Below are 20,168 nucleotides of genomic sequence, written 5' to 3' on the forward strand. Positions count from 1 at the left end.
AAAATTCGCCAGCACCCACCCTGGATGGAAAGGACGCTGCGAGTGTAAAGTATGTTGCCGAAGAATAGAATTCAATGGACTGGCCACAGCTGAACCCAGAACTTTCTACCCTGAACGGCAGACTGTTCATTACTGGTATGAAATATCCACTCTCAGCGGGTGATTATTGAGCTGAATTATTTGCTCGACCAACGACGGTTTTGTACGTGCACAGGGGCAGATCCTGGATAGTAAGATGAAATCGCAACATCACTCCATACCAGGAGAACATTAACAAATAGTAAAAAAGAAACTCATCTTAAAAAAATAAAAAAGAAAAACCTTTAATTAAAAAGGAGGGAGGACGAAGATTATTTCTCGGGAAAGGTGGTTGTCGAGAAAATTGCGGAGAAATGTACGTCGAAGCTTTTACTGAGTCGGTGTTATGGAAGAATGAGTATTTATTTTTTATACATAACTCACCTAATTTACACTTAAAAGGCAGGCTTATTGAATGGATCTTTTTTTAAACAAAGCTAAGAGTTGACGGCCGTCGCGTCACACCCACACCAAACAAACAGAAATAGACAAGCAACAGATGGTGGCGTGCTTCGGCTCCCAGTTCTTGAGAATTATCAGTTTAGCAATTATATTTAGGAATTTCCAAAAGTTTTTATCTAAAAAGACATTAATTTGAGAACTTTAAACAATTCAGCTTCAGAATTGTCGACCACCTATCAGCAAAGAGATCTATATTAGAAAACATGCTATTTTTAGGACGAAAAGAAATTTGCATTTTAATTGAATGTGAGTTGCCTCCTTCATAATAAAAAGTCAAATTTCTGCACATCGATACAACGAAAGACATGAAACGTTTTTAAACCTCCTCGTTGGAGTCAATTGGAATCAGCCTACGGAATTCAGATTCAAGGTAACACCCAGCATGGCCTAAGTTTTTACTCAAATCTCGAGTACAAGAGCTGGAAATAATGTACAAACAAAATCTGACCGTGAGTGACATGCATTCAGTACGCTTCTAGCAATTTGTCATTTCGGGTAGTTCGAGGTCCTGAGAGAGTTTCCAAAACATGTTATAATGCGGCAAGGAAGCTCGTTAATTTTTCCGTCGTAAGCTTAAAGGAAGAAAACGATAGAAACGCGGGTGAAGCAAAACAGAACATAGAAAACAATTGCGTTGTTTTAATCTAACTTAAAACAAAAAAAAATAAATAAGAAAAGAATCGAACATGCGAGAAAAAAAAGACATCAAAAGAACACTTTTTTTTGTTCCTTTTTACTTTTTTTGAGCATTTCTTTGGAAATTTTAACTTAGTTTCAGAAGATTATTTGGATTTCGACGTATTTCACGCGCATGAAACGCAGAGAACATCTGTAGGATTGTTTTTCTTGTTTTTACTCATGCTCCTTTATTTATTAGTTTCCTTTGAAGGTAACTTTGTATTTTACCCCCAAAAGAGACAGTTTTGGTTATGTTAGAAAAAGGACTGAATCGAAATTGACATATTTGATCGTTCGTGAACAAAGATTACATCTCGTAACTTCACGGCCATATGGCCGAAACGTTTGTAGCTAGAGTAATTAGTTCGAACATAAACAGTTTTAAATTCATTTCCAAATATTTCAAGGATTTTAATATCTCGTAGCTTCACCGCCATATGGCCAAAACGTTTGTAGCTAGTGTAATTAGTTCGAACAGAAAAGGTTTTAAATTCATTTTTTACGATGTTGGAACAAAGAATTAACCTTCGTCCCCTAGGTTGTGGAAAAAACTTATGGCTAGAAAGCATTATTGTCTCTTAACACTGTTGAGAAAACTTATGGCTAGAAAGCATTATTATCTGTTAACAGATTAATGCACTATACGTGGCTCTTTAATGATCCTGCCTCAAGTTTTCTGTCACTCAGAAGAAGACAGAAAACAGATGGTCTTTGATTCAAACGTTTCCTTTTGCACTTTTTGTCAACCCCACACGCGTTACAGATGAATGAAACCCCTTTCCTTGAGCCTTTGAGTCTCGAAGTTCACACCGACTTGAATCAGTTTGTCTGAAGGGGGTGTTCTCTAACTGATTCAAATTTTCCTTCTGTGTCCGACATCACACTCATGGTAAGCATGAATACCAAATAAGCCCAAAAGCTTAAAAGTCTGTCATAAAAGTTTGTATGATAATCTGTATCTGGCTTTCTTATTTTTATTCATGCACCTTCATTTATTAGTATCACCCGACATCAAGATTATGGCCTCTGTGATGAATTTTAACGTGCAAGCCGTCGTTCTTTTTTGTTTGCTCAAATTTTTATCTACAATCAGCACAGGTAATGCATTTTTGTTGTAAATAATTAATTTTTCAAAAAAATACTCTTTATTCAAAATAAATTCCTTTTATTCCGAGAATTTACCTTAGAACTCTTCTAGTTGATATTCTTTTTTCAAGAGCGTGTTTCAAACATCAAATTAGATCATTTTCACATTAAGTCTATCTCAGTGCCGGCCCTATTTGGACATGTTGGTGTAATTAGTAATTCCTAGAGGATATCAACTCTTTTCATATGCAAATAGTTTTTTTTCCGATGAATTAACACAGCTGCTCATCATGTGATTGAAAACATCCAACACACGTGCGCATGATTTGGGAGAACGAAGAATAAAGTTTCAGTTATAAAGTTAAAGTTACTCTTAAAATTTCCCGCTTGATGTTTTTTTTTATGCCTAATCAGCCTCTACAAATATTTACAAGACCACTTCTTTCGGATCAAAGTTAGTATCTGAGAAATTGTGCACCCACTCCTCCCCTAAACCAACATTGGCACTAATTTGTTATCAGTTGACTGTCGTTAGTTAGGTAAGGGGAGGGGTAGGTGCGCTGTTACTCAGATACTGACGTTGGTTTCTGTTTTCCACTGCTCATGAGTCTTTCACAAGTGCGTTCGACCTAATTCTGTTTCTGTATTCCTTATAGACACTAAAAGTCTTGTGAATAAGCATCTCATACCAACATATGAAATAACATTCTTTATAATTTTATCACTATCACTCAATTTTTTTAGTAAGCCAAGGCAACTGTTTACCTGGATGGCACGAAATCGATCGGTCTTGCTTTAAGATCGATTCATTTTATAGAAACGCCTCCAAAGATAAAGATCAGGGATACGACGTCTTAAATTCAGCACGTGTTAAGTGCCTTGAGACGGGTTCGGACCTCGCTATACCTCACAGTCCCTCCCTTCTTGAAGAATTGAGGGAGATTATTGGGACTCATCCAAAACCACATCTGCTTGGAGCTCACGACAGTTTTCGCTTGGACTTGAAATGGTCCAATGGTGCCCGAGTAAATCCTGCCATTTGGGGGCGTGGAAAACCCAACATTACTTTTGGGAATTGTGTTACGGCTAGTTTTTCCCCTGACTTGTGTGGGTGGCGGCTGAAGACTACGAAATGCGATTCGCTGAGAGGATTTATCTGTGAAACTTTAACAGGTACCGAATTTTCTCGTATAAGCCGCAGTCCTTTCTGGTTTTGATTTTTCGAATCAGCTCCTTTATAAGGAAGGGGGTTTAATTTTAGGCCATCCTCTTTGCAACTTTTTATGTATCACATATCCATTATCTTTTGAAATCTTATAGCTAAGAGCTCTTGCGCAGCGGGTTTTTCCCACATCGATGGCCACTGTTACAAGATTTACCACAGAGCTCGTTCCAATTGGACGGACGCCTCAAAGAACTGCTCAAGAGGCGGTTATCGCTTAGCTACGGTTAATACCAGTGCACAACACCACAGATTATCCGATCTACTGGGAAATCTTGCTCTGGACCTTGAAAAAAGAGAGTTTTACTTGGATCGAGTTTCGACAGATCTGGATTCTTGGACGTGGATGGATGGATCGCCTATTGATCCTAATCTCTGGAAATCAGGTTATCCAAAACTGAATCAGACGAAAACATGCGTGCATCTTGATGGAGATGAAGCTGCGCTTAGTAACCTACCATGCGACGGGTATGATCCAGTTGGTGTCATATGTCAAAACCAACATGGTAAGTCGATTTTAGTTTAGTTAATGTTTCACATTAAGTCTATCTCAGCGCCGGCCCTATTTGGACATGTTGGTGTAATTAGTAATTCCTAGAGGATATCAACTCTTTTCATATGCAAATAGTTTTTTTTCCGATGAATTAACACAGCTGCTCATCATGTGATTGAAAACATCCAACACACGTGCGCATGATTTGGGAGAACGAAGAATAAAGTTTCAGTTATAAAGTTAAAGTTACTCTTAAAATTTCCCGCTTGATGTTTTTTTTATGCCTAATCAGCCTCTACAAATATTTACAAGACCACTTCTTTCGGATCAAAGTTAGTATCTGAGAAATTGTGCACCCACTCCTCCCCTAAACCAACATTGGCACTAATTTGTTATCAGTTGACTGTCGTTAGTTAGGTAAGGGGAGGGGTAGGTGCGCTGTTACTCAGATACTGACGTTGGTTTCTGTTTTCCACTGCTCATGAGTCTTTCACAAGTGCGTTCGACCTAATTCTGTTTCTGTATTCCTTATAGACACTAAAAGTCTTGTGAATAAGCATCTCATACCAACAAATGAAATAACATTCTTTATAATTTTATCACTATCACTCAATTTTTTTAGTAAGCCAAGGCAACTGTTTACCTGGATGGCACGAAATCGATCGGTCTTGCTTTAAGATCGATTCATTTTATAGAAACGCCTCCAAAGATAAAGATCAGGGATACGACGTCTTAAATTCAGCACGTGTTAAGTGCCTTGAGACGGGTTCGGACCTCGCTATACCTCACAGTCCCTCCCTTCTTGAAGAATTGAGGGAGATTATTGGGACTCATCCAAAACCACATCTGCTTGGAGCTCACGACAGTTTTCGCTTGGACTTGAAATGGTCCAATGGTGCCCGAGTAAATCCTGCCATTTGGGGGCGTGGAAAACCCAACATTACTTTTGGGAACTGTGTTACGGCTAGTTTTTCCCCTGACTTGTGTGGGTGGCGGCTGAAGACTACGAAATGCGATTCGCTGAGAGGATTTATCTGTGAAACTTTAACAGGTACCGAATTTTCTCGTATAAGCCGCAGTCCTTTCTGGTTTTGATTTTTCGAATCAGCTCCTTTATAAGGAAGGGGGTTTAATTTTAGGCCATCCTATTTGCAACTTTTTATGTATCACATATCCATTATCTTTTGAAATCTTATAGCTAAGAGCTCTTGCGCAGCGGGTTTTTCCCACATCGATGGCCACTGTTACAAGATTTACCACAGAGCTCGTTCCAATTGGACGGACGCCTCAAAGAACTGCTCAAGAGGCGGTTATCGCTTAGCTACGGTTAATACCAGTGCACAACACCACAGATTATCCGATCTACTGGGAAATCTTGCTCTGGACCTTGAAAAAAGAGAGTTTTACTTGGATCGAGTTTCGACAGATCTGGATTCTTGGACGTGGATGGATGGATCGCCTATTGATCCTAATCTCTGGAAATCAGGTTATCCAAAACTGAATCAGACGAAAACATGCGTGCATCTTGATGGAGATGAAGCTGCGCTTAGTAACCTACCATGCGACGGGTATGATCCAGTTGGTGTCATATGTCAAAACCAACATGGTAAGTCGATTTTAGTAATATTTTAAAACGATTTAAGTGTAATTCATTAAACTCTTACTTGCTGTTTCCAATGTAAGAATTAGTGAGTACCAGCAGACTGTGACCGAGTAAAGCCATAGTTATTTGATTGATTGATCGGTGATGGCGATGGACGAATGGGGGTATGGGTAAAAGGTATTGAATACTTATACGTCATAACCTACCCTATGTTACGGACGTGATGAACGGAACGTTTGACAAACGATGTTAAATAGCTACTTTTAGAGAACACGACTCGTTTTAATGGCAAACTTCTCTGTTTTAAGAACTAAATTAGTCTTCATTTATTTCATGTCTCTGAGTTAAATACTTGTCACTTCATGTTTCTGTTACCTATTTTTCCGTCAATTTTATTCTTCCTTATTTTTTCCTCAAATTACTTACTAAGTCTCCTTATTTGAGTCAAAAGAAAATTCGCAGCTCTTATGACGTTGGTATGCAGTGGTGTGTATTGATATAAAGTAACTGATCCCCCCCATAAAGCTCTATAATATTCTTATGCCACCCTTCCCCCCCCCCTCATTGGTGGTTAATCGGCAGTAAATGTTCCATATTACCCTCCTTATACTCTGTTGGCGACGACCAACGCCCTCTATTCCCCCCTGAAAACCATGAGATCCTCCCCCCCCAAAAAAAAATTCTCTGATAAATAATCATTGGTCCACCACTGTTAACGAACCTTCTTTCAACTCACATGTCAATGTAGGCTTCACAACTGCAGCCAACGATCCCTCCACTATCAATAACAACATCGCATCTTGCTTCTCTTCCAATGAGGTACTTATGAACTCTTATTATCATAATTATACCATTCGACCCTCAGCATTAAAAATTGGAAGACACCATTTCAGTTCGTTAAGTTATGACGCTTCCGATTTTGAGTAATTAGGTCTGCTATCATATAAACAACACCTACACCTACGCTGTTTGCTGGATAGCGGAAAGCCGATGACCAAATTTCAGATCTATAAAATACAACCAAATGGATTAGAAAGCTATTTTCCTCTAGACTTTCGCCGATATTTCTTCAATTGTTCAACTGACGATTTCGTGGCAAGATGTGGAGAAATTGGGTGCACCAGTTATTTTTCTGTGATCTATCACCTATTGATCCTTGACACAGCAATATCGATATTTCCGCTAAGATTTATCTTAATTAAAAATGATCTTTATTTCAATTGTAGGAGTTCAATCCTTGGATAAACATTTCCCTACCTGGGGATCTGCATATTTACAAAGTAAAGGTCAACGAGAGTCATTTTCATACGAGTAGCGAACTGTACCAGGTTCAAGTTTTGACACATAATTGGACAGTGTGGTGTCACAGAAATGAAAAACGTGCAGGATTAGTGTTTGATTGTGTTCCCCCTGTGAAGGGCGTGGCCGTCCAAGTGCGCAAAAAAGGGAGCTCTAAACTTACTGTTTGCGAACTATACACTTCTGGACTAGGTAAGCCTAAAAACAATCTCATATGAATCGCGAGAAGCCTTTGAAACAGATGCTCAGTCGCCCCTATAGATTAAAATAGATAATTATGTACCAAACCTGTAAATAGTGCTTTTTGCGTGCTTTTGCGCGCGCTGATCGGCTAGTTCAGAAGAGATTAGCGAGTACCATATTCACCCACGAGCAGTTGAAGGGACAAAATCGCTCGTCAAGATTTTAATTTCCGACCACTGTGTGTCTGTGTGGTATATACTAAAACAGTGTGTCTGTGTGGTATATACTAAAACAAGTACTCATTTCCATTTTGGAGAGTAACTGTTAGTTAAAATTAATAAAGTAATTATTTAGTCTGAACGATTTTCGTTTCGCTTTACAGGCTCCAAATCTGATGGAAATGGAGTAATGAGAGAGTTTTGGAATATCAGCAATCTGGATATCTACGACTTAAATGAAATAGACGAAGAGACTGTGAGCGGATGGCATGTCATTAAAAGTCTTAACGCACCGTCCAAGTTTGGTTTTGGCTACGGACAGAAATTAACTACATATTTGCAGGTAACCATCAGTTGAGCAAAAGCAAAAGGAGAGGCACACAAATAGGTCATTCACCACTTGAAAGCGCTTAATCGCTCGATCATTTGTTTATAGTCTGTTACTAAATCAGCAGTCAGTCAGTCATCAGTCAGTCAGTCAGGAAGACATTCGGTGAGCGAGTCGGTGAGTCGTTTAGTCAGTGAAATAGAGATTCAATTATTCAGTCAGTCGGAGAAAAAGTCAGTCCCTGATTCACTTGATGAATTGGTCAAGGTGTCAGTGATTCAGTCAGCGATAGTTGTTGAGTCAGTCGTGAGCAGTTTGTCGGACAGTGAGTCGGTCAGTGAATCGGTCAATTTATCTGTCCGTGTGTCAGTCAGTGTATCAATCACTAAATCATTCAATAGTTCAGTTAGTCAGTAGGTCAGTCATCTGGTAATTCAGGTAGTAATTCAGTCGTTTAGTGAAGGTATTCAATAAATATGTCACCTACCACGAAATTTATTTACACTCGTCAGGCCTAGACATCACTTTTACGTGAGGTTTATTATTTCAATTTCTTAACAGATAAATCGAAGTGGAAACTTTACTTTTTATATGACTTGCGCTGAAAGATGTGAGCTATGGCTTGTAACAGTGAACGACTTAGACCCGAGCGCAGATTTAGACAAAAATATTCTGGTGCAGTTAAACGAGTCAACTCAAGGCTGGCACAGGTGAAACAGACAACTTCCTAAAAATTACGTAACACCTAGGGTCCATAGTTTCAACACCTAACTTTGTGATCAGAAGTGATGAAAACAAACCAATTCGAGACTGCAAAATTTGAAGAAGTTTCGGTCCTTACTTTTTCATCCTGATTTCATAGAAATGACCAAACATAACAAAAATTGATAAATAAATAAAAACATCGTCACACCCTTTACCGAGAAATTTCCTTTCTGTTAACTTCCCCAGGCCGAATTCGATAAATCTGTTGAGATCATTTCTGAATACGGCTGCTTAACATCAAAAATAGTTTGCAGTTTGGCTACTGCCTAGTTTGAACATAAAAGGCTCTCGGATTAAGCATCGTAAAAGTAAAAGTAATGTTATCACAGCAGACTATCACAAAAACAAGTGGAGCTAAAGATAATTCAGAGTAAAGACATTAAAATCGAGGAGCAGAAAAACACAAGTAACCAAGCTGTCACTGGTTTGAGAATTTTAATGGCTGATCAGAAAGTAATTCAACTTTCTTGAATAATCACTGAGTGAACAAAGGTTAAGAAAGGCGAAAAAAACATTTAAATCCTGGATTACTTTAAAGAATCAATTGAATATTAATTTTAGAGGAATGGGGACTGATTTAAGTTTTTATTTTTCATTACTTCCTAATAGCCGGCCAATCGATCAAAGTTCTGGTGTCAGGTCTCTCTCTGAGTGCTATTTTTACAGAATGGAAGTTTTCACGACCAACAATTTTTCCAGCCATGATCATTTGGCTGTCGGAGTGAAGTTTCCCAACGGAACAGAACAAAAACCGATGTCTGGCAACAACTTGTACTGGTTAAAACCAGGTATAAACCTTAAATTTACATTTTTGACTCTTTTTTGAAATGCATAACTCTTGAATTTATGATTTCAGTCTACTTCAGCAAATCATCTCGACAGTCATGAGTAATCTTAGCCTAACAAGACTCTAATCAATTTTTCTTTGAACTTTCTCAGGAGAAACTACTTTAGAAATACAGCTAAGCGATCCAAGTGAGAACGCCACTGTAGAAGTTGGTTCTAGCCTCAGCGTCGCTGGTTAGTTAGTTGTTGTTATTGCAAGCTTAATCGTTATAATTTCCGTTACCATTATCGTTATTGTAATTGTAATAATCTTCATCATTATCGTTGTCGCTACGTCCCCGTCCTCGTCAACGTTACCGTCACGATCATTACTACCGTGACCGTTACCGTTACCGTTACCGTTACCGTTATCTTAATCGGCACCGTCACAATCACCGTCACCGTAACTGCTATCGTTATCGTTACTGTTTTCGCTGATGTTATTGTTAGTGTCGTCGTCATCCCGATCTTCGTCGTTGCCGCTGCTTCTCTCATGAACAGTGACATAAAGCAGTCACAACGGTAACGTCAAGGACATCTTCGATCGAAAAAATGAATTAACATTTTATGCGGACTTTCACGAAAGACTCCGTGACATTACTCTCTCTAACGGGGCTAGACCTCCAATTCATTATGGCACACGAAAGCAGGGTGAGTTCGAAATAAAAGCTGGATTAATTTTCTCTTTGGGTTACCGTTTCCAGGTAACTGAGACCTAATTGTTACTTTCACTCAACTGTTTTATAAAGAGCGGCTAGGAAATATACAAAGTTTTCTCAAAATACACGTGTAAAAAGCTGTTGTTCTCTTTTCGGAATTTTTTAGTTTTTTCTTTTCTTGTTACGGTGGCCGTGATGATTTTCTTTAAGTCTGCAAGTTTATTTTTAACCATACATTCTCAGGGTGTTCGTCAAATAATAGCCTTATTCTTGTGAGTTAGAAACCTTTATCAAGCTAATCAATGCAATTTGATAACTTGTATTTCCATTGTTTTTATACCTAAGGTTCTTACAAATACTGTTGCCGAGGAGTTTTCTGTCCGAGTTGTAAGCTGGATCTCGGTTTGCATTTGCTTAATAAAACCTTTCCCTTAAATTCTTCATTGTCGATGACGTGCAAAGAAATATCATTCCAAGTTGAGACGGAAGTGGCTGTTAATCCCGGAGTCTACGTTGTTCTAGTAAGCAATAGTATCACTCTCAAATAATGAACTTTGAAATTAGTAACTGTGGATAGAATTTGATTCATGGAGAAAGAGGGAGGCAGAGAGAGAGAAGGGGGGGGGGGAGAAAGAGAGAGGGGGGGTAGGGTGGGGGAAAGAAAACGGATATGTCACCGCACTGGTGGCAGCTTGATGCTCTATGCATTAGTTGAATTTAACTCTTATTTGTTAATCCGGATTGACAGGCCAACTACTCTCTGGTAGAGCACGGCGGAAAACTGTCACCCATGCAAAAAAATTTGACAAATGTTACTGTTCAAGGTATGATATGATTTATTTTGGTAATCTCATGAAAAAGTCCTCCCCACCGTCTTCGCTGCAGGGTTAGCTATCCGCAATTAAACGCACTTATGTACCAAGTTATTTTAAAAGAGGAAATGAAAAAACATGAAAAGTGAAGTGGGAAAGGGAAAGATAAATGAAGTAGAAAATGGCGCAAAATTAAACTGAATGCTTGCTTCTAATAAATCTACCAGATAAGTAAGTTTTTTTGTACGAGAACTTCGGCTTTTAAAGAGAATGGTGAGTGCATTCCCGTGTTAGTGTGAGGTGTGTCGGTTGAAAGGAGCCCTTGATCCGATTTGAATAGTTTTGCGTAGCCTATGATACAGAGGACCACTTCATCACTCTAACTAACTAAGTTATGGATAATATTAGGTAACCATACGTATGTTACTGTACTGACTGATTTTTCATCTCTTGTTCGTTATCTTTGTCATATTTCCCCCTGTCTTATAGCTGCCGTGTTGCAAAACTGCACCTCACCCAGTAACTTTTGCAAGTGGAACACAAGTGCAATTACAGGGAGCAAATGGAACGGGGGAGGTATTTCATCATCAAATTTCAATTCCTTTTGGTTAAAATGACTGAAATCGAGTAGAGAGTTGTAAAGAAGGCAAAATTTGTTATTGAAAAAACGCCGACGCTTTTTTGAAAAGATGATTATTAGAAATGAGGGAAAAAATAAAAAAAATACTGGTGAAGCTATTTCATTTTCTCTTAAGTTATTTGCAGATAACTTTGAGAAAGGACAGTTGTTGGCAGATGCGTCTGCAAAGCTCTATTAGAGGTTGAATCAAAGCAAAGTTTTGTATGATGAAACTTAACTTTAAAGGAAACTTTACCAAGGAATAATTTTTAACAATTGTTTTTTTTAACAGTGTTCAGTATCGGTGGAAAAAAAATTTGGCTGCAAAGCGCTATATTACCATGGAAAGAAGTGTATTCCAAAGTACCAACATGTCTCCAATTCAAATACAATACTTCATCAAGCAACAGCTCCTTTTTTTGTTTAAAAGTATCTGTGGTACAACCAAACGGGAAGAAATTTCCAAAGTGGTCGATAAAAGATGAGCAAGGAAACAAGTCAACATTCGCTCAAGTTTCTTGGAAATCAGAGCAAAACATCACGGTAAAAAGAATTCATTTTTCGCTGAATATCATAGGCTCTTCAATACTTGAGAATTGATTCATTTAACAAATTCAGTTTAGGGCGTTAAAATCTTTTCATTCCCCAATACGTGGATAACGTAGAAGTCTTTATGATCTGTTTGAATACATATTCATGAAACCTGATGAAGAGAATTTGTTGAACAATCACTAGGTTTGTTTAAGGAACATTCGCTTTATTTTCATGACCTCAATGTCTGATTAAACAGCGATACCGTGAGAAGAAATTAGATAATAGTCTCTCTTAGAGGATATGGACTTGAGGGCTCAGTATGTTCGATCACCTGTAAAAGATTTACTTATGATAAGTCCGACCACACTCTGAGAAATGCAGATGAAAAGATCGGCCGTGCCTGACAAATTGAATGTAAAGAAAGATGTTACTTCATTTTGTTACAATCTCAGCCCAAAAAGTAGAAAAAGTAGAATCCCCCACGCGAAATCGAACCTCAGACCGTCAGGATCTGCGCTCCAGCGCTATACCACCAAGTCACAGATAACTCTATTTAAAAACGAAGCCATCACTCGGTTTGTGTCGAACAAGCGTCCTCCATATTGCTATGATCAGCTTGGTCGAAAGCATCGTGTGAGTAAATAATTGTAAGGCTACTTTACAACTTAGATCTTGCGGTTCATTTCAAACATTTTTTTTAATTCATAGATTCTATTTGAAGGCAAGACAGGTACAAGGGGACGGATGACGATATATGATGTAATAATAAAAACATTGGAGTGCGAGCTACAACCTATGAATGCAGCATTAGGTGGGTAATGTACAGAGAACAGGACAATCATTGACTCAATTAAAATCCTGAATATTTGCAGGCATTAATCGCAGGTTACCTGTTAGCTTTTTTCTACACTTTTATGTTTCGGTGAATGGGGTACAGAGGGGGATGGAAAAACGAGTGAAGCTAGGTGGAAAATTAATTTCACTTTAAATACATTCTGCTGTGAAAGGTACGTTAGTTGTACGCTGTAGTTGATAGATAAAGAAATGATGAATTGTCTCATAAAAAAAATCCGTTACAACAGATAATGAAGATCGGTCTGCTTCAAGGACAGCGGGCTGAAACGCACCATTAGCAGCTAACCAATATAAACAACATGCTTCTTGAAGCGACGCGCTCTCGCTAATAGAACTCATCGCTAGCGGTGTTGCAGTTGAAATGTTGCAGCGGAGTATACATCATATTTTATAAGGACCAAGTGAAGTTTTGTCCCTTTGGCATCACTATTCATGCAATCTGTAAAAACAAGAACAACTTTTAACATATTTTAGTTCGTTTGCCTCCAAGATAACATTCCACCTCGCTATACTTGTTTTAGGAGGGACGCACTGTAACAATAAATTACGACAAGTCAAGTTTTGTAATGAACGTTTTGACGCTGAGAAACTCTGTGATGGAACCGAAGACCGTTCAGATGGTAGTGATGAGTTAAAGCATTGCAGTAAGTGCACATAATTTTGAAATGAAGTAGCAAAAATTACAAAGGTGTGTATCGTGAATAACGCCCTGTGTTTGTGGACGTCGTTTAAGACTTGAGTCAAAATTCCCAAATCATCCTTTTTGGTATCCTTTGGTCTCTTTTCCGTGCCCTGCATCACCAAGTTATTCATGTGACTTCAACTGTACGCTGGTCAGCTGTCGTGTCCCATTTCTACCCTAAAACCTGCTACTGTCTTTGCACTTCTTTTTGATTTTAACTCACATTGGTTTGTTCCCCTTCTTCTTCATCCGTAACCATTGATGCTCCTTTTTGGATCCCATTTTCCTAGTCGCTTCAAACATTTGTCACGGAGCCAAAGCAAGTTTCAAACTTTCCCAAGAAATAGCGGTGTTTCGACGTGTTTTCCGTAGCCAAAGAATCTATCAATTACGGAGAATCTTCCTGATGAAAATATTTGTCATCACATCGCGTAGAATGCCTGGACACCATTAATTATTCATCAGCACTGAAGCGGGAGATATGAATGCACTCGCGCCTTGAAAAGCCCATAATTAGAGAAGAAAGGGCCGAAACTAGCTCAGCAGCGTTAATAAAATTCGGTTTTTCAATTTCCAGAGGCAAAAATTGAGAAACCCAAGAGCGGGTTTTTGAAGAGGGAGGGTTAATCCTTAATTTAAGCTTAAAAAGGGGAAGTTTGAGAACGTATAAGGACTATTCCTGAGCCTTTGAAAATGACAAAAAAACGGACATTTTTAGTATGAAGGACGATTTCAAAATCGATTTTTCAAAAACTCAAACCGGCTTCTAAAAACCCAAGAGCGGGAAATAGAAGATGGATCTTTCGTGAAACAGAATCCGTTTTAACTTGGGAAATTGGTGAACGGCAACCACTATTCCTCGCAGTTTTAAAATTTGTAGTAATATTATATAATGGCAATATTTATTTCCCAGACTGAACTTGTCATAAGATGTCTTTGGGCAATTATAAAAACTTAGAAATTAAACAGGCTCGTAAATCTCTTCGGGACGATAGCAGTTTCCCAACCAACAATGTACTAATACGTACTCTTGATTACACAGATTCAAGCGAGAACAAAAAATTCCAGTGTGTGGACGGAAGTTTCATTCCGTGGTCAGAAACTTGTCAGGACTCCAATGGTTGTCAGGATAAAACTCACAAGCCATCAATTTGCGGTGAGTAAGATTTCGAGTATCTTCGCCCTCTTCCCATAATGTCATATTTGCATCATATTTGCATCACAATATAGTTTTTTGGGGGTTCTAAATGTTCCCCGCTGTCCAGAATATTTCCCCTCTGAGAACATTTTTATCTGTATGTTAAGTTATCAAATCTTTTCGCTTTTCCATGGTAAAAGGCAATTAACTTTTTGTTAAAAGCGGAGCTCGATTTTATCAAACGTTCTGTAGCATACCAAATTCTTCGGATATTTGTTTGTGACTTGCTTTTAATTTAGCCACCGAATGTCCGAATGGCTAAGGTAATGGACTTGCGAGTCCTAGGTCATGCATGCAACTGCAAACTGGTTTACTTAGACAATCAACACTAATAACTTGTACCGACGCTGAAGAATCATTATTCTTAAACAATCCTCCACAGAGTCTTTCAGGTGCCCACTCAACAACTTGAGCTGCGGGCATCAGCCACAACAAGGTAATGAATCAAATTTTTTGCTCTCGTTTTTCATTACTAAGATTTACACGTACAGTTACCACTGGTATGCAGCTATCTTTTATTTCATACAGCGGTGCAATCGACTACACTAACAACTGTCAAATTTCCACCAATAACCCTGAAATCGTGACTGATAAGATCTTTCAAAACAATAGGGATAGAAACAAGGATTTGCGTTCGACCCGATTGCTACTGACTCTTAAGTATAAAGGGCTCTCACTATTTCTATCAAAGATTATGGATTCCCATACAGTCTGCAACACTGTAATACTCACGTGAAATATTACAGCAGCGTAACGACTTGATGTTTATGACAGGGTTAAGTTAAGGGTTGAAAGGTTAAATGACATCTTCAGGTTTATCATTGCCACCTATTTTTTTCCTATTTTACCGAGCTAGAAGTATGTGACCTTCTTCCTGTTCAAAGTTGTTTCTCACGTAACAAAGAACCTACTCAGAATACTATGACGCAGATCCTTTAAGGACACGTGAGACCACTTTATGAATGTTACATTACCGCTCCCAATTGACCCCCTACCACCATACTAATTAAGTTGCAATTCCCTTCCAGCAGTAGAAAAGCAGTCTCATGAAACACGGAATCATTCGGAAAGTGAGTAAAATGTCCTTAAATGGTAATTTGAACATGAAAGCAGAAGCAGCAAATTTGTCAACCACAAGACAGTGACAGTGACAGTGGATCAAGACAGAAGCGACCGCGTAACGTAAAACAATCCAATCACAAAGCATGAATTTCCGTACGGTGATTACAGATTTGGAGGCTTACAGGAATACACCTCCCTTACAAATTGTTCATACTTCTGGGAAGAAAAAGTGAAGGTGGCAGTCCCCTGATTCCCCCGTCCTTCCCTTCCCCCTCCCCCAACCCCCACAGGTTAGTCCAGGGGACTCATGATTCATGGATCAGTAGTATATGTCTCCCGCACACAGGACTTAGGCCGTGATGTTCTTTTCTTAGGATTCAGCATTTTCAGTATGTTTTCCTCACAAATATAGTTTTTTTTTAAATTTTTTTTTTCAGAAAACCCGGGGTGCTATTTTGAGAGAACGAAATGTGGTAGGAAAGGAGATGAAGAATGGCGACTAAGCTGGAACTCCTCAAAAAAGATTTGTAGTCATGATAGATTTCGAGCCAAAAATCATGGTAAGATGTGTGAAAATTCACAATAATTTTCACTGACATTGATTAAAAATATGACGATAAGATGGTTTAGCACCAATTTTATGTTACACATTTTACAGTTTTCGATTAATTGGCTAAAACCCAAAGTCATCACAACGACCAGTAACTAAGGATAAAGTTGTTTGGCACAAGGCAACAATGAGGACTCAAAACTCTAAAACGCATGGAAACGAGGGTGACTTCCTTCATTTTTTCTAGACAAATGCAATCTAGGACACCTTTAGCTTCACTCACAGACCATCCATGTTATGCATCTGCGATTTGGCATATAATAAGGCTTTCGTCTCCTCCAGTTAAACTCGCTCGTGATGCCAAATGCAAGCAAAATTATTCAAATTTTGCATTACAGATTTCAGCTAACGTGAAATTTGTGACCTGAATGCAACTTTTATGGGTTGTTCGTGACATACTCAATCTCCTAGCATCTGCGAACAAGATTCTAATTCTGCCATATGTAAAACTCTGTGGCATGAACATTGCATAGATTCTTAAAGATGAGTAGGCTTGCTGTCTTAAGGTAAAAGTAAGGACTTTTAAAAGTTTTCTAATGCTTTTAAGATTGCACTAAAAACAAAGCACATATTTCGACGCGCTGTTTAAGGTTTGGGCGCTTGCCGAAGAAGACCATTTTATTAGAAAACTTTCTACTCATTCAGGTTTGTGTAAGAGCTTTTCTTATTTTTTAACTTAAGTTCGGGAAGCAGTAGAAAAAAGGGGTTAAGTCTAAGCTGAATCTTGATACATTTTGTTTCCTAACAGGAAACTTCGTTTGTTTCATTGGAGTTAAAAATGATTTTCCAGCAACAATTTCTTCAAACGTTATTGAGTCCTCAAACAACTGGAAGTGTATGCGCTTTTGGTATTACATTTGCAACTGGAGAAAGACCTCTTCTTTATCTTATAAAATAGAGGTCTTGGTTGTGCATTTGAACCCAAATAAAACTGAGACGTCGGAAGAACTTCTCTCGGTCTCGGATAACACAAGTGACCACTGGATTTTTGTACAGCTTCCTCTCACATTGGATAAATACAGAGAGGTTAGTATCATTTCTGTGAAATGATCATGTGATTACCATTTGCAGTCACTCTTTTGTTGCTGTCACTATCATTGACCCTGTCGCAATCACTGTCAATGTCACTGTTATTGTCACTATTTCTGGACTGTCATTGTCAACTGTCAATCTTATTTTAACTGTCGCTGTTATTATCACTGTCATTGCCATCGTCTCTGTTACTGTTACGGTCATCGTCTTTGTTTCTGCGCCTGTCTCTGTCGCTGTCACTGGCTACAGAAAGGCACACACCGTAAGAGTGAAGTGTCTTGTCCATGGACACAGTACAACAATGATGACTCGGCCAAAGCTTAAAGACCTTCCAATCCAAAATCCAGCGTACTGAGTGGTAGGCCCTTGCGTTTGCCAAAGGTAGAGGGTAAGAAAAGACTTAAAAAGTGCCTGAAATCAAAGATTTGCTATCAGCAACAGCTATCACTCAAAGAGAGTTCCAAAAGAATGATGCAACCTTCGCATTCATATTTGGACGGTTTGTGGTAAACTACGTCGTTTCAAGTAATACTAAACCAGTAGGTGTCTGTCTAATGAACTTTGCTGAACGTATGCACTGTGAATCAGATAAAAATTCAAGGTGTTTTTTTCTTTTTTTACTTAAGATTTCCTTCAGGGGAACAGTAAGCTCCAGCGAAAAAGTGATGTTCGCAATTGATGATGTCTCATTTTCGCCGGAAAAATGCGAGAAAATACCATTCACCGACAAACAGAGTAGGAACTGTTTTTTGAAAAGTTTTTCACTGATTTTTCTTCTTTTCAGTATTTGTTTTAACTTCATTAACCCTTTAACTCCCATGATCTCATTAGTAATTCTCCTTACTGTCTGCCATATAGTTCTTGTGATTTTAGTTTGGAGAATTTGGTATTGGATCAACTAATAATTCCCCAATTAATGTTTTTCTTTATTCTCATCACTTGTCTGCTTGATATCGTATTGATATTGTAAGGAGAGATTCTGTCTTGGTCACTCATGGAAGTTTAAGGGTTAATCTATCTTTTTATTCATCAAAAGGCTGTAAAAATTGTGTAAAACTTGAGAACTGGACCAGTACCCCTGGCGACGCTACGTGGAGACTTGTCTCTTCCTCTGAAGTTAAAAAACTTCTTGAAAACTTACAAGATAATGTGACTGAAAGTTCACAAAGTGGTAATTGTTTCTTATTATACTAAGGCTAATTATAAGTCCCCGCCTACTTACAAACCCTTCAATGGTTACGTTTACGTAGATCACCCGTAGATATGTTCTCAAATCAATATCGTTACTTACATGCCTTCCTCGCCATCTCTGACTTGTTACCGTTTAAAAAAAACCATCGCACGTAAAAAGGAGTCGGGATGACTAGAGCATAAAACGATGGTTCTTGACATATAGTAAAATTCTACGTACAACTGTTTAGAAACTGGAATGCAGAGGTGTTCGAAAAGTATGCCTTTAACGTTTTAGTATTTTCTAATTTTTTCCCTTTCTCCTCCACCCCACCCCTCCCCCCCTCCCCCATTATATGAGCCCAGCGAAGACTCTTTTACGACATTGTTTAAGTTTAGGGCGTATATCCCATTTTTTTGGTGCAGCTCACTGGTGATAGTCCGTCTACTCAAGAGCTTATTTCTTTTAAATTTATTTACTTAATTACGATGAACATAAACATGTACTACACGCTACATTTAAGCAAAGACTGAAGTGATAAATGAATAAAAGTCATCCTTTTACCAAGAAAAACGCCGCTATAACTAGGTAGAACCTTGCAAATTCTGGGGTAATTTTACTTTACTTCACATTGTGGATAGCAGTTAAAATTTTCTTCTCCTCTCGTTTTCCTCCTCTGTTAAAGTGCTACGTTTTGATGCAATATGCCAAAGCATGCATGTTAAGAAATGGCTCCAGAAGGATTTAACCAAGGGTACACTGTGTGTGTGGATTAGAACCAAATTCCCAGGGCTGCAGCTCGAGTATAGGCAAAACACTGACGAGTGTCGAGGGAAGACTTTACTTCAACTAGTCTTTCAATCTGCTCTGCTGAAAATTAGATTACATGAGAAAGAATGGTTAGTATAACAGATTGTTGTTTGTTTTAATTCATCATCCCCAAGTTAGTGCTTCAGTTTTCAAAATCCAAGAATAAATACTGGTTGTGATATATGTATGTACCAAGAGAATATAAACAGTTTCTATTCTCTTGGGTACACCGATTGAGTAAAGGAGTCGCAAACTGTCAGACGTGAGCTCAGCAATGTTCTTTGTATCCTCTTCAGGAAAAAGTACTTTGTTTAGTTTCTGTAACCGCCTCTGCATGCCCACCCGCACAAACAGACGATTCACCCTGATCCTTCACGCGCGTCGATCATCAGCTATTACTTGAGACATACGGTGGAGTTTCCAACCGCCTTCAGCCTGAGAGCACCTCTGAGAAGGTGGCAATAACGAGGCATTTCGGTGCTCAAGAGCATTGATTATAAGGGGTGACTTGATTATCTCTTCCGACCTCGGGAAATCCTAGCCCCAGAACTAGCTGAAGCTTTCACTCCCCTTGCTTATTTTAAACTGGCTACTTTATGATTCCATTAGCAAGTTTACTTTAAATCACAGTACTTTGCTTTATTTTGTTTCCGAACGTCAGAAGTCAGACGTCACACTGATTTTTTTAATGAAACATCTCACTTTTTAGGAATACATCAACCTCCGTAATTGACGACAAATGGCACCATGTTTGCGCCAGCTGGGGCGAAGTACAAATGAGCGGAGTTTTACAAATCTACATTGACGGACAAATTAAACTGAAGGAGCCTCGTGTTGACGTGGAAAATCCAGTGACAGGTACCCAACATATTATTTAGCTCCTA

The 20,168-nt window shown here is 38.6% G+C and overlaps 1 protein-coding gene across 3 annotated transcripts in view; it reads left to right on the top strand.

Annotated features, from left to right (window-relative positions):
* The first annotated feature begins 798 nt into the window (after positions 1 to 798).
* The window catches only part of LOC131775989 (uncharacterized), a 35,807-nt gene continuing 16,437 nt past the window's right edge, over positions 799 to 20,168 (top strand). The window contains exons 1-27 of one of the 3 annotated variants that reach the window (XM_066164792.1): positions 799 to 910; positions 2,218 to 2,316; positions 3,049 to 3,477; positions 3,625 to 4,032; positions 4,642 to 5,070; positions 5,218 to 5,625; positions 6,371 to 6,441; positions 6,849 to 7,113; positions 7,487 to 7,665; positions 8,212 to 8,360; positions 9,025 to 9,203; positions 9,355 to 9,435; positions 10,245 to 10,420; positions 10,648 to 10,723; positions 11,201 to 11,287; positions 11,623 to 11,873; positions 12,573 to 12,675; positions 13,241 to 13,363; positions 14,444 to 14,557; positions 14,982 to 15,035; positions 15,628 to 15,669; positions 16,099 to 16,221; positions 17,020 to 17,297; positions 17,930 to 18,038; positions 18,340 to 18,474; positions 19,160 to 19,373; positions 19,994 to 20,142. In XM_066164792.1, coding sequence (XP_066020889.1) covers positions 2,238 to 2,316; positions 3,049 to 3,477; positions 3,625 to 4,032; positions 4,642 to 5,070; positions 5,218 to 5,625; positions 6,371 to 6,441; positions 6,849 to 7,113; positions 7,487 to 7,665; positions 8,212 to 8,360; positions 9,025 to 9,203; positions 9,355 to 9,435; positions 10,245 to 10,420; positions 10,648 to 10,723; positions 11,201 to 11,287; positions 11,623 to 11,873; positions 12,573 to 12,675; positions 13,241 to 13,363; positions 14,444 to 14,557; positions 14,982 to 15,035; positions 15,628 to 15,669; positions 16,099 to 16,221; positions 17,020 to 17,297; positions 17,930 to 18,038; positions 18,340 to 18,474; positions 19,160 to 19,373; positions 19,994 to 20,142 — 4,711 coding nt within the window. In that variant the 5' untranslated portion in view covers positions 799 to 910; positions 2,218 to 2,237. Of the gene's footprint in view, positions 911 to 1,985; positions 2,108 to 2,217; positions 2,317 to 3,048; positions 3,478 to 3,624; positions 4,033 to 4,641; positions 5,071 to 5,217; positions 5,626 to 6,370; positions 6,442 to 6,848; positions 7,114 to 7,486; positions 7,666 to 8,211; positions 8,361 to 9,024; positions 9,204 to 9,354; positions 9,436 to 10,244; positions 10,421 to 10,647; positions 10,724 to 11,200; positions 11,288 to 11,622; positions 11,874 to 12,572; positions 12,676 to 13,240; positions 13,364 to 14,443; positions 14,558 to 14,981; positions 15,036 to 15,627; positions 15,670 to 16,098; positions 16,222 to 17,019; positions 17,298 to 17,929; positions 18,039 to 18,339; positions 18,475 to 19,159; positions 19,374 to 19,993; positions 20,143 to 20,168 lie in introns of those variants that run through there. The other 2 variants (XM_066164794.1, XM_066164793.1) reach the window with 2 other exon arrangements.

The sequence above is a fragment of the Pocillopora verrucosa genome, chromosome 4 (genome assembly GCF_036669915.1).
Source record: "Pocillopora verrucosa isolate sample1 chromosome 4, ASM3666991v2, whole genome shotgun sequence".
Classification (NCBI taxonomy): Eukaryota; Metazoa; Cnidaria; class Anthozoa; order Scleractinia; family Pocilloporidae; genus Pocillopora; species Pocillopora verrucosa.